The 11,398-nt window shown below is 51.6% G+C and overlaps 5 protein-coding genes across 5 annotated transcripts; 3 read left to right on the plus strand and 2 right to left on the minus strand.

Moving 5' to 3' along the window:
- Positions 1-28: 28 nt before the first annotated feature.
- Positions 29-2,290, plus strand: CLUP02_01802 (fungal specific transcription factor domain-containing protein; the record flags this gene model as incomplete). Its single annotated transcript, XM_049280839.1, has 1 exon — positions 29-2,290. The coding sequence occupies one exon, from the start codon at positions 29-31 to the stop codon at positions 2,288-2,290; it is 2,262 nt and encodes a 753-aa protein (XP_049136796.1).
- Positions 2,291-2,658: 368 nt separating this feature from the next.
- On the minus strand, positions 2,659-3,464 carry CLUP02_01803 (uncharacterized protein; the record flags this gene model as incomplete). The annotated part of the gene is made up of 2 exons (XM_049280840.1): positions 2,659-3,050; positions 3,107-3,464. The coding sequence occupies 2 exons, from the start codon at positions 3,462-3,464 to the stop codon at positions 2,659-2,661; spliced, it is 750 nt and encodes a 249-aa protein (XP_049136797.1).
- Positions 3,465-4,496: 1,032 nt separating this feature from the next.
- On the plus strand, positions 4,497-5,852 carry CLUP02_01804 (mannitol 1-phosphate dehydrogenase; the record flags this gene model as incomplete). Its single annotated transcript, XM_049280841.1, has 2 exons — positions 4,497-5,241; positions 5,299-5,852. 2 exons carry the CDS (start codon positions 4,497-4,499, stop codon positions 5,850-5,852), a joined length of 1,299 nt encoding a protein of 432 aa, XP_049136798.1.
- A 188-nt stretch (positions 5,853-6,040) lies between these two features.
- CLUP02_01805 (uncharacterized protein) lies at positions 6,041-8,165 on the minus strand (the record flags this gene model as incomplete). The annotated part of the gene is made up of 10 exons (XM_049280842.1): positions 6,041-6,577; positions 6,648-6,770; positions 6,834-7,180; positions 7,235-7,355; positions 7,412-7,446; positions 7,505-7,695; positions 7,754-7,829; positions 7,882-7,930; positions 7,987-8,007; positions 8,067-8,165. 10 exons carry the CDS (start codon positions 8,163-8,165, stop codon positions 6,041-6,043), a joined length of 1,599 nt encoding a protein of 532 aa, XP_049136799.1.
- Positions 8,166-9,103: 938 nt separating this feature from the next.
- CLUP02_01806 (cytochrome P450) lies at positions 9,104-11,093 on the plus strand (the record flags this gene model as incomplete). The annotated part of the gene is made up of 6 exons (XM_049280843.1): positions 9,104-9,585; positions 9,647-9,828; positions 9,881-9,987; positions 10,198-10,587; positions 10,653-10,831; positions 10,883-11,093. 6 exons carry the CDS (start codon positions 9,104-9,106, stop codon positions 11,091-11,093), a joined length of 1,551 nt encoding a protein of 516 aa, XP_049136800.1.
- Between the last annotated feature and the right edge of the window lie 305 nt (positions 11,094-11,398).

Genomic DNA, 11,398 nt, shown 5'->3' on the forward strand with positions numbered 1-11,398 from the left:
CAGATTGAACGTCGAAGGCGAGCAGACGATGCCTACGAAAAGAGTTCGTCAGAGCGAGCGGCGTAGATGCGTCAAGGCTTGCGGGAATTGCAAGCGGCGCAAGGAACGCTGCGATGGTCAACAACCCTGTCGGAGGTGCGTGATCCGCAGAGTCGAAGCCGACTGCACCTTCATCGGCCCGCCGACGAACTTTGCCGCTGCGGAGGACTCGTCATCCGTGAGAAGTCCTGATCGCCCGCAGGTTCATGTTCCTCCTGCTCCTCCTCACCGAGGCAGTCCTCCCGGTCACGGTCAGGATCTCTTCAGCTCTTATGGGCCGACTGCCTCCTTTCATGAAGCTGTCATTTCACCGAGTCATCACCATCAGCACCGGCGCGCGTCGTCGTCAATCAGCCACCTCTCACAGAGCACTGCGGTACCAAAGGTATCGCGACTCATCGCAGATGGCAAGGGACGGTTCATGTTCATCGGCGACGCCGCCAATCTGGCCTTCTTGAAAGTGATACGCCGGCTTGTGCGCGATCGCGTCGGCCTGTGCCCCTTCACTGATGATCCCTTACGGCATATCATGGTCGAGGCGACTCCTGAAGGCCGCCCAAAATGGATCATCACGAATCCCGCCGATATCCCCTCCAAGCCTAGCACTGAGCAGGCAAGATATCTGCTGCGGTGGTATCTCCGTGCAACAAACTGTATTCTCGATGTTTTTAATGAGTCTGAAATCCTCAAGGACCTCGAACATTGGCTGCGTGGAGAGCCCATGAGTCAAGATGAAGAGGCCATGAACTGTATCTTCTTTCTGATATTCGGCATCGGCGCACAACGATGCCCGGATGATCGGGATGCCGATGCAGAGAAGTATTTCAACTATGGTCGATTCCTGGCAGTCTCGTATGCCATGGAGAACCCAACAAACAACACGGTGCGCAGTTACATCCTCATCACCGTCTACCTCCTCGGTGCATCGCGACGCAACTCAGCCTTCATGCACCTGGGCGTCGCTACCCGTGCCGCCTACGCGCTGGGGATTCACCGGCGAGACGTCCCGGCGCTTTTCTCAACACAAGAGCAAGACACCCGGGATCGACTGTGGAAAGCCCTCCGGGTTCTGGATCTATTCTTGGCCGCCTCATTAGGTCGGCCGTTGGCGACTTCCGAGACCCGAGATACATCAGCAAGCGAGAACTACTCTGCCTCACTGGATCTTTGCGCGATCTTCGAATCGATCTTGAACGACGTCTACGCCAAGCGTATGGTGTCTACAGAAACACTCGAGCGTATCAGCGAACAGCACCGTCGATGGGCCGCGAAGTTCAGTGATGGTCTCGCGGCTGACGGGATGAAACCCAGCAAGTATGTTGACGCCGATGACGGTGAGAGATATCCGAACATAGGGCTTTACCACATGAAAGAAGCATACTACTGGAGTATCATGCTGTTATCACGGCCTTTTCTCATCGACTTTGTCTCGAGAAACATTGCGCGCACCCGGACGACGTCCATGTGGGCCGAGGAAACGCCCTTGTCATCACCGTCCGACCAACTTCTGGTCCATGCCTGCGTGGACTCTGCAATACGGACAATCGACCTCCTCTCAACCCTCATCCCGGACAAAAACGTAGCTAAACGACATCCCTTTGTCATCAACTCTGTCTTTGTCTCCGCCCTGGTCCTCGGCCTGGCCGTCTTTGGTGACCTAGACAGCACATTCCCGTTAGACCATGGCTTGAACGACGCGCAAGCGCTACTGAAGAAGTTCAGCAAGCACGATCCTGTTGCAAGCAGAGAGCTCGCCATCGTCGAACATCTCCAGAGCGCATGTGTCCTGTACCGAGAACGGAGGGCACGCCGGAAAATGGAGTGCCAGGGTATGCTCATCGGCGAGCTCTTTGGGAGTGTCCACGAAGGCGGCCCGTTATCGAATGAAGCTTCAAAATTCGGCTCGAATGCTGTTCAGCGAGACATCCGATACTTTGGCAACCATCGACACTTGAGCACATCAGAAGCGGGGGAGATCAACAGCCTGGACCAGAGTGTCTCACTGACGACCGGGAGCACCGATGGGCCACAAATGTTGGGTAGCGAAACTGGTCGAGGAACAAACGTGATCCAGGCACTTACTCCGTCGACCGATATACTACTTCCAATGTCACCACGGACGCTGCTCTTCGACTCTTATGGGCAAGATATGCCTTTCTTCCCAACGATGGACGCGAGCATGGCGCACCTGGGCTACACGGATGAGATGATGCTTGCCGATGCAGGGACTTTGATGGAACCGCCGTGTTAGTCTTGAAGGGAAGATGCGTGTTTTGAAGTAGACTATGTACAACCTATTAGCGACTAAATGACCAAAATACCAAGCGATGAACCACAACAGATGCCTACAAACAAGCAGATGGGACTTGTATGTGATGATGTATCGTTCAGTAAGCTCGATCACCCATGCACTGTCAAGCCCAGCGAATCACACACATAGCGCTCACGAGAATTGGACCAACGTGACTATACTTGTTTGAATTCATTAGATCTAGGTCTCCTCCAAACAAGAGCCGAGCTTCCGTTCCTGCGATATACTGCAGCCCAAGTTCGAGACCCTGCATATTACTTGCATGACGTATCTTCAAGAAAACCTAAAGAACCCCCACCCGTGGTACCTCAGAAAGTCTCGCCTGCTGATCTCCTACAGGCAGCAATGACCTCATCCGGCTTGCTCAAGAACGGAGAGTGACTCGCTTGAATCGTCTCCACGGTTACGTCTACACCAGCGGTGTCAATCATCTGCTGTTGGCCTTGATGAGGAATCGCGTTGTCGAGTTCACACTTGATGTAGGTTACTGGTATATCCTTGTACGCAGGATACGTGAGCTTGCTGTAGAATGTCTGGTAGCTGTGGTGCTTGAGTCCTGCGATTGCCTCCTTGATGGCGGCTTCGTCCATGTCGTTGTAGAAGATCTCTTCTGGGCGTGCGGGGTCGACCTTTGTCTTGTCGTCGGACACGATGAACCAAGGAAGAGGGTTGCCTTGAAGCATGTCGAATAGTGAGACTCCTGGAGGTGTTTTGTTAGTCACATGATCCTCTCAATATCTTTTGGCCAGAACCTACCTTCTGGAACCATAAAGGCCGCGCAGAATACCAGTCTTACAACGCCACCAGTCTTGCCCTCCTTCCCCCGAGCTGCCTTGCCCAGCCCACGGCAAGCTTCGCAGCCTACGATACCGCCATAGCTATGCATGAAGAGCACAACGTCTTCGCCAGCATCTACGCTCTTCTCAATCTCTTGTCGAATGGCCGCGACATCGGGCTGGAAGTCTGACAGCGGAGGCTCCGCACCATAGCACGGGAGCTGAACAGACTTGGTGGGATATCCGAGAGCCTCGAGCTTCGAAGTCACCGGCTCGAACTTGGTCGCGCAGTGCCACGCGCCGGGAACGAAGATGAAGGTAGGCTTGGTGGCAGTCATTTCGATAGCGAGAAAGTCTGGTGTACCCTTTAGCGTCGAAGAAAATGTTGGTGTAAACTGTCTTGATCGATTGACAGAAGCAGTGGGACCATTTGAATCATTTTTAAACTCTTTCCCCACGGGGAGGATCTCAACTCCGCGAGATGAGATCCAGGGACCAGAAGCAAATTACCCCAGACCAACGGCATGATGACTTCGGACCGGAGTCCGGGGTAGAGGCAGCATGACCTGGCTATTTGGTACTATTTTGGACACTAAAGCGCGTTGGCAGCTGTGGCGCCTGGGATAGACGGTGTTAGTGCTCAGTGGCTTTGAGCCCCCAGCCCCCAATGAGGGGATCTAGACTGCACAACAAACGACTTTAAAGTTTCGGGGATTCACATTATTGAAAGATAGTGAAATATGCGATCTACAATTCGTCCCATTCGTTTTCCCCTCTTCAGTGCCGAGATGATACTCCGCAGTCCACCTATGCACATGTGGCACGCTTGCGCCGCCACCCGAAGCTGACCTTCGGCATATGGTCCATTGTTTGAAGCCCCATTCCCGACGCCTGAACCCGTGATCCGATAGGCTACACCCCGTGCCTTGGGGGGAATTTGAGCTGCTGGGACCTTTAAGCCGAATGAATTTGCCCATCCGATGGGCCACCGATGCAGTGCTTCCGTTGTCGTTCGGGCACTTCGGCACTGGCGTAACGTGGGTCGCGGCCGGGGTCCGGGGGGAATAGGGTCAGCCAGAATCATCGAGAGCGTCATAGGTCCCAGCCGAGCAGCCGGTCTAGGAAGTAAGGGGCAGTTAGCCTTGGTAATTTGTCTGCTTTGTCGGCCCTTATTTCCTAGCACCAGCGATATATTCTTGCGTATTTCTTCATCGCTGTGATCTACGTGCAAGTCTACAGACTAAACACGGAGATCTGTTCCGCAAAGCTACAAGAAGTCGTTTCACGTAGTCTGAACTGCCCACCACCTCGAATTACCACATTTAGACTTTGCCCTTCGTTATCACAAGAAATTTTCTGCCTCAATCGACATGGCACCACCAGAAGAGTTTTGCCAGACGCCAAACAAGCCCTTCAATGTGGCTGTTGTGGGTGGTGGTATTGCGGGCTTGACCTTGACCCTTCAACTCCTCCAGAACAGAATACCGACGACGCTATACGAACAGGCGCCAAAGTTCGGTGAGATCGGTGCAGGCGTGTCTTTCGGTCCCAATGCGCTAAGGGCTATGTCCTTGATCTCACCCCACGTGCGGCAAGCTTTCGAGAACCAGGCAACACACAACGAATCAGAAGACCACCAGGACGTATGGTTCGACTTCAGGTACGGCCAGACTTGTAACGACAAGAACAAAGAGGGAGACCTGATCTATCGGCAAAAATGCGAAACCGGTCAGACTGGTATTCACAGGGCACACTTCTTGGACGAGTTGGTCAAATTACTGCCCGACGGAGTTGCCGTATTCGGCAAGAGGGCAGAAAAGTACGAGAATGACGGGAAAAGCGTTCTGCTCACTTTCCAAGATGGCACGACCGCTCGCCACGATGCTGTCATCGCCTGTGACGGTATCAAGTCTAGATTGAGGAGTTTGATGCTCGGCGAGGATCACCCGGCATCCAAAGCTGTTTTCTCTGGAAAGTATGCCTATCGAGGTCTTATCCCCATGGAGGAGGCGGAGAAGCTTCTGGGCGAGGAATTGGCAAAGAACGCCCAGATGTACTTCGGCAGAAATGGCCACATCTTGACCTTTTCTGTCGCAAAGGGTAAAATCATGAACGGTGAGCCAATTATTCTTCCACCTTCAGTCTTGTGACAATGGCTAATCAGGAATTTAGTGGTGGCCTTCGCCAGTGCTAAGGAGTGGAAGTCGGACAAGTGGGTTGTCTCTGTAGAGAAGGATGACATGATCCGCGACTTCGAAGGCTGGGGCGAGAAGTCCAGACAAATTATCCAGCTTATGCAGAAGCCAGACGTATGGGCACTATTTGAGCACCCGCCCAGTCCGACGTACTTCGAGGGGCGACTCTGCCTACTGGGAGACGCCGCTCACGCATCCACGCCTCACAAGGGATCCGGCGCGGGCATGGCGATTGAAGATGCGTACATCCTCGGCAACCTGCTGGGCTCCATCTCTGATGCTAGTCAACTTGAGGCAGCTTTCTCGACGTATGACAAGACGCGAAGAGAGAGATCCCAGCAACTTGTCGTCGACAGCCACGAGACTGGTCAGCTGTACGACTTGGAGTTCAGCGAGGACTCTGAGTGGGTTGCTGACAATCTATCAAAGCGAATGGAGTGGATTTGGAAGTACGACTTGACTGATGAGTTGGAGAGAGGGAAGAGAGAGTTGACGAAGGAAGGGTCCGCTGAGACAAGGGCGCAGCTTTGAGCATGGCGTTCAGGGGTAAGGCTTCATTAGCGAGTAGAGCGAAAATGTAGTTATCGGCTATTCCACCGTCCATATTATTTTCGATTACAATGCCTAAGTATCTTAACTAATTAGAGATTTCTGTTGAATTACAATTATCCGGTGAGCAAGTGTTTGCTACCATCTTCTCGCAGACAGCACTCTGCTGCCTACTCTTCAACCGGACGTTCTCCCGCAAGCAACGTCTCCTGGATTCTTTGAGACGGTAGCCATCTTTCTGCAGGAATGAACCACCAAGAAAGAATAGCGAAGATTGTGACGATGCCCATGATGACCGGGGCATAGTTGAGTGTCGATGCCTCAACCGGAAAAGCATAGGGCGAGAACAGCACAGCAACGACCCAGCCGTTCCACAAGACAGCAATTGCCTGGAAAGGCTTGCTCAGGCGTCCGAGACTCCAAGCAGGCTTCGGGAATTGCTTTGGTGTCAGGAAAAGGCGACAAAGGCAGATCAGACCGTAAGCTGCGGCTGAAGGAACACCCGCAGCCGAGACGAGGGAAGTAAAGGCCACTGATGACGGAAGAATCGTGCAGGTGATGACAGAGGCCACACCCCAGACGACCAAGACGGCGTTTCGGGGTTGGCCATCGACAACTTTGGCAACCCAAGGAGACCAAGGGAGAACTCCGTCTCGTGCCACGGCGAACACCAGACGCGACGCCGCCAGAATTGCAATCGCAGTGTTCTAAGCGAGGGTCAGCACGTTATTCAATAGACACGGGAATAAGGTACGAGAAAAGACAAAGATGACTTACAAACCACAGTGCGACAATGCAAACGATGTTCATGAAAATGTGGCCTCCCTCTCCGAGAATGGCTGCATACAATGGTACAAATGGCTGGGCGCCGCCAAAAGAGAAAAGGGTGTCCGCATCAGGCTGTGTCAAATTCCATTAGCAGGGTTCGTTCCTGCGCTGCATTTGAGAAGAGCATAAACTTACGACGCAGAACAGAAATAATATCACGACAACAAAGCCGCCAATCCCGCTGACCACGGTACTCCAAAAGATGCCGCGAGCGGCAGCGACGCTTGCATTCTTGGTCTCCTCCGCAACGTGCCCCGACGCGTCGAATCCGATGAGAATACCGGCAGTAGCGAGATACGAGAGACACCAATTCCAACCGGCCGGAGCGCCGGTCCCGTTGTAGGTGGTCATGAAAGCATCATGGGCAGATCGGAAGCCGTACTCGCTCTTGCTTGTCGCGACCGGTAGCCAGACCATGTTTAGAACAAAGTCCAGCAACACGAACCCGGTCGACAAGTAGAAGATCCATTTAAAGTAGCGGGCTGTGCTTTTGTTAGCTTGTCAATGATGGCACATAGGAGTCTAGGTGGTCTCACGAGGCAGGAGGTTCCAGATGGCAGCCAAGGCCAGCATGACCTCTGTAGTGATCCATTGAACAGCGCGAAATTTGACGCTTGAGGAGTCAGAAGGGAAGTCGAGATTGAAGACAACAATCTCCTGTTGCAAAGTCAGAGACTGTTACAGAGAAGTCAGTTCTTTGTGCCATCACTTACCGAAAGCATGTAGTTCACAGCGGCTTGTGTGTTGCCTGAGAGGGATCAGTGACTCAGATTGGGAAGATGCCTCAGAAGTTGTTGTCAACTTACTCGCACAAAAAGTTGTCCATGCTGTGGTACTCCACCATGCGACGATGAAGCCGAAGAATCTGCCAAATCGGGGTCCGCCAGCTTCAGCAGCCCATAGGTAGATGGATCCCGCCAAGGGTAGAGAGGAGCAGATCTCTGCAACGACTGCGGCGGTGATGAAGGTAAAGACGCAAGTTACGATGAAACTCGTCCTATCTGAATGTAAGACGTTGCAAATGCACATCGGTGAGTGCAGACACTAGCACCTACCAGTAAGCCAGGTTACCTCCAGCAGCAATGCCGGTAGAGAATGTCACTCGGACTCCACCAATGAAGTAGAGGGCAGCTAAACGAGATCAGAAATGACGAAGAGAACCAGCAGACTGGATACGGCGTACCGAACGTTGTCGCAAAGTTGTGGAACGTATTGAATGTCCGGTGCAGCACCTAGAAGAATGAGTTATTTGTGTGAGATGGGCTGACTTTTGAAATCGTCTGCTCACCGGCTTGTAGCCTAGGTTTTCCTGCCGATTCTGCGGTTAGCTGACTGAAATGCAATGCTTTCATGCTGTGTGTTGCTCACCAAGACCCGGGCATCTTTTGAAGACTCATCTTCTGCGTCGCTCTGGAAGGTGTTCGCGTTCTTGGCGACGCCTTCGTCTTGGCGCTCAGTCGCAGCCATGTTGATGATGTTCTCGATGTTGGTCCAAGCTGAGCGAATTAGCGACGTCGGAGCGAACAAATGCGGATGGAGGGGACGTCGTCTTATGGGAGATGGAGTATTCGGGCCGCCCAGGGGCCGTTGAAAAATCTAATTAGTGGGACGGAAATGTTCGGCTTTTGCGTGTGAAGAAATACGAATCTTCCAATGATTGCCGCATGTGCCAATGGCTGACTTACTTAGTCGCGTGATGTGGGACTGAATGACGGCATCGGTAAATCGTACGAAATAGCCTTAGCAGCAACTTGGTGACACCAAACGAGATGAGTCTTTAGACAGGTCGATGAACAGATAATTTGCTATTAGATGTAGTATAATGTGTGCTTTGAACAACATTACACCCGGACTTGTGGTTTCAAGTCCTCTGCTTGCTCCATGATATAATACTCTACACTACTAACACATCGCACAATGGGGCGCTGAGTAAGTACATGTAGCATCAGGCCGGGTTTGACAAACGTTGAGAGACGATCACAACCATCCACACACTGAGGGACTGATATACTCCGCCTTTGGCAATGATAGCATCTTTCTCTCTTCACTTACCGCCATATTTCTCTCTTTTTCTTCGGAGGTTGAGATTAGATTGGGATGTCGCCGCGCTCCGCGTGCCCCTGCCAATCAGGTCAACGTAAGCAACCCCGGGTTGACTGCCAGTTGGGGGATGGTACGATAGGTTTCGGGCATCAGGTCCATCACGCAATCGGCACTCAAAGAACGTGACGCATTGGATCACAGGACACGGTCAGTCTTGAGTAGTTCTTCGACGTTCTAGATGCTCAGGGTTCAGTATTCACCGTAGATATGAAATTGAGAAAATTGGGCGAACTTCATTGGCGCCGACATCTTGTGACTCTCACTTCGAAACTCTCTTGGGAAACTGAAGGTTCAATGCTAGAATGGCGATCCTCGTTCTGACTTCGCTGGTTGCTCTATGCATTGTGGTGGTGACAGCGTTCAAGGTATTTATCATCTCAAAGGGCTCAAATCTTCAACTTGAACGGACGATTGACACTCTCCAGACCGTCACCAAAGCTCACGCATCTCCCCTATCTCGTATTCCTAATGCTGGATGGGGAGCAGACTATTCGAGGTTGATCTGGGCTTTTCGTCAAGAACACCGAGGCAACGTCACCCTTGAACTTCCAAGATTGCATGAGACCCTAGGTAGCTCCGTTTTCCCCCTCAAACCATTGACACGGGTGGCAACTGATCCTATTGTCCTCCTAGGACCTCTTATCCGAATTGGTCCCAATGAGCTATCGTTCTACTCCATCGACATCTACGATACAGTCCATAAAGTCAATAGCGGATTTGCGAAAGATCCCCGAAACTACGGAGAATTCGTCCAAGATGAACATCCCGCACTCTTCTCTATCACGTTCGTTACAACCCTTCTGAAAGAAACGTAGCCTTTCTGTTTATGTCCTAACAGCCCGTAGAGATCCTCAAGAGCATTCCAAGAGGCGGAGAATTCTTGGTCAACTCTTCAGCCGCAGCAATATTGAGAAGCTTGAAGGGTTAATGCTTCATCATATTGATAATTTTGTCTCGGCAGTCGAAAGAAGAAGCGTCTCTTTTGACATAGGCCCTGCCTGCCGTGCTCTTGAGGCAGATATCATATGTGAGACGCCACGGTATGACCCGGCTCTGCGTTCGTCAGCTGACTTCTCAAGCGGATTTCTCATTCGGTGAAGCCTTGTCGGCCGTGTCTGCCTGGTCAAAAGGAGAAGAAGTTGCTCTTATATCAAAGAACGATGAAAAAGCGACATTTTTACCTCTGGTACGTCTTAGGGTCTTGGAACTTGTGAAGTCTAGACAAAGCTGACCATGTAGATGATGAACTTCCCGCTTCTGTACTCAATCTGGGTGAGAGTAGAAGACTTCTTGTGTCATATGGAAGGCTTGCGTACATCCTCTAAAAAGGGACTACGGCAATACGACGAGGTTCGTTCAAAAGATACGAAACTTGTTAGCGTACTAATTCGAGAAGTGGACGCACAAAGCTTGGGTCCGAAACAAAGATCCAGGCCGAAAGTCACAATTTCCCAATCTGCTCAACGTCATGGTTTCAGCTGGCGTGCCGACTCAGACTGCCCTATCAGAGGCCAAGGAGAACCTGGGACCTGGGACCGACACCACCTCTGCATCCCTCGCCCATATCCTCTATGCCCTTTCCTGGAACCCGACTTATCAGCAGAAGTTGTATAAAGACCTAGCATCCCGCGGATTTCCCACGGATTTCAATACTTTAGAAAACATCCCTCGCTTGAGAGCTTGTGTCAAAGAAGGCATTCGTTGGGCTGGTGCATCTGTGGCGATGTTGCCCCGTGTGGTTCCCAAGGGTGGTGTTGAGCTATGTGGAAATTTTGTTCCCGAAGGCGTAAGTCACCACAGTGGCATGTTTAGTGATTCATTACCATCTCTAACGGTCAATGTGTTCCACAGACTATTGTAACTTCATCACCGGTCTGGTACCTCAGAGACAAGTATGCGTACCCGAATCCAGAGTTGTTTAATCCCTATCGCTGGATAGATGATTACGGCTTGAACACTACAGAGGATGTACTACGAGACAAGTTTTACATTGCATTCTCTAAAGGCGCAAACACTTGTATCGCAAATCAGTAAGTGCCGTGACCCCAAATGGGCATACAGTCACTGACAAGAAACCTCAGCTTTTCGTACCTAGAATTGTACATGAGTGTCGCGAAGATGGTCGCAAACTTTGAAATCAGTCCTGCCACTGAACGACATAGACCTGCGCAGGTTGCAGGACTAAATAATGCAGACTGGCAACCAGTGCAACTTCCAAAGAGAAAGGAATGGGTTTCAGCCGTAGTCACGGAACCCCTGCTGATCAAGACTGTGCCACGAAGACACGTTTAGCTGGCTTCGAGTGTAGTGTGGGGAGTATTCCGGCTCCATTTCGTTGTTGGGGCGGATAGATAGGAATAAAACATGTCCGTTACCTGTATCCGTACGCGTCCTCGATGTTCGTATAATCGCTAGCCCGAAGAGGTATGTGTTCCTTAGCCAATGTTTGCTCAGGGGGGGCAACAGGTGTTGGTTGTGCTGCGGGTTTGCAGGTTTGCGTGGCAGGGCCCCGGCCCCAACATGTTCTTTGAACCCTGGCTCGTCACATTGCATGCAGCATTGTACCTTATCATATTCACAATCTGCAAGCATCTTGT

The sequence above is a fragment of the Colletotrichum lupini genome, chromosome 1 (genome assembly GCF_023278565.1).
Source record: "Colletotrichum lupini chromosome 1, complete sequence".
In the NCBI taxonomy this organism is placed as follows: domain Eukaryota; kingdom Fungi; phylum Ascomycota; class Sordariomycetes; order Glomerellales; family Glomerellaceae; genus Colletotrichum; species Colletotrichum lupini.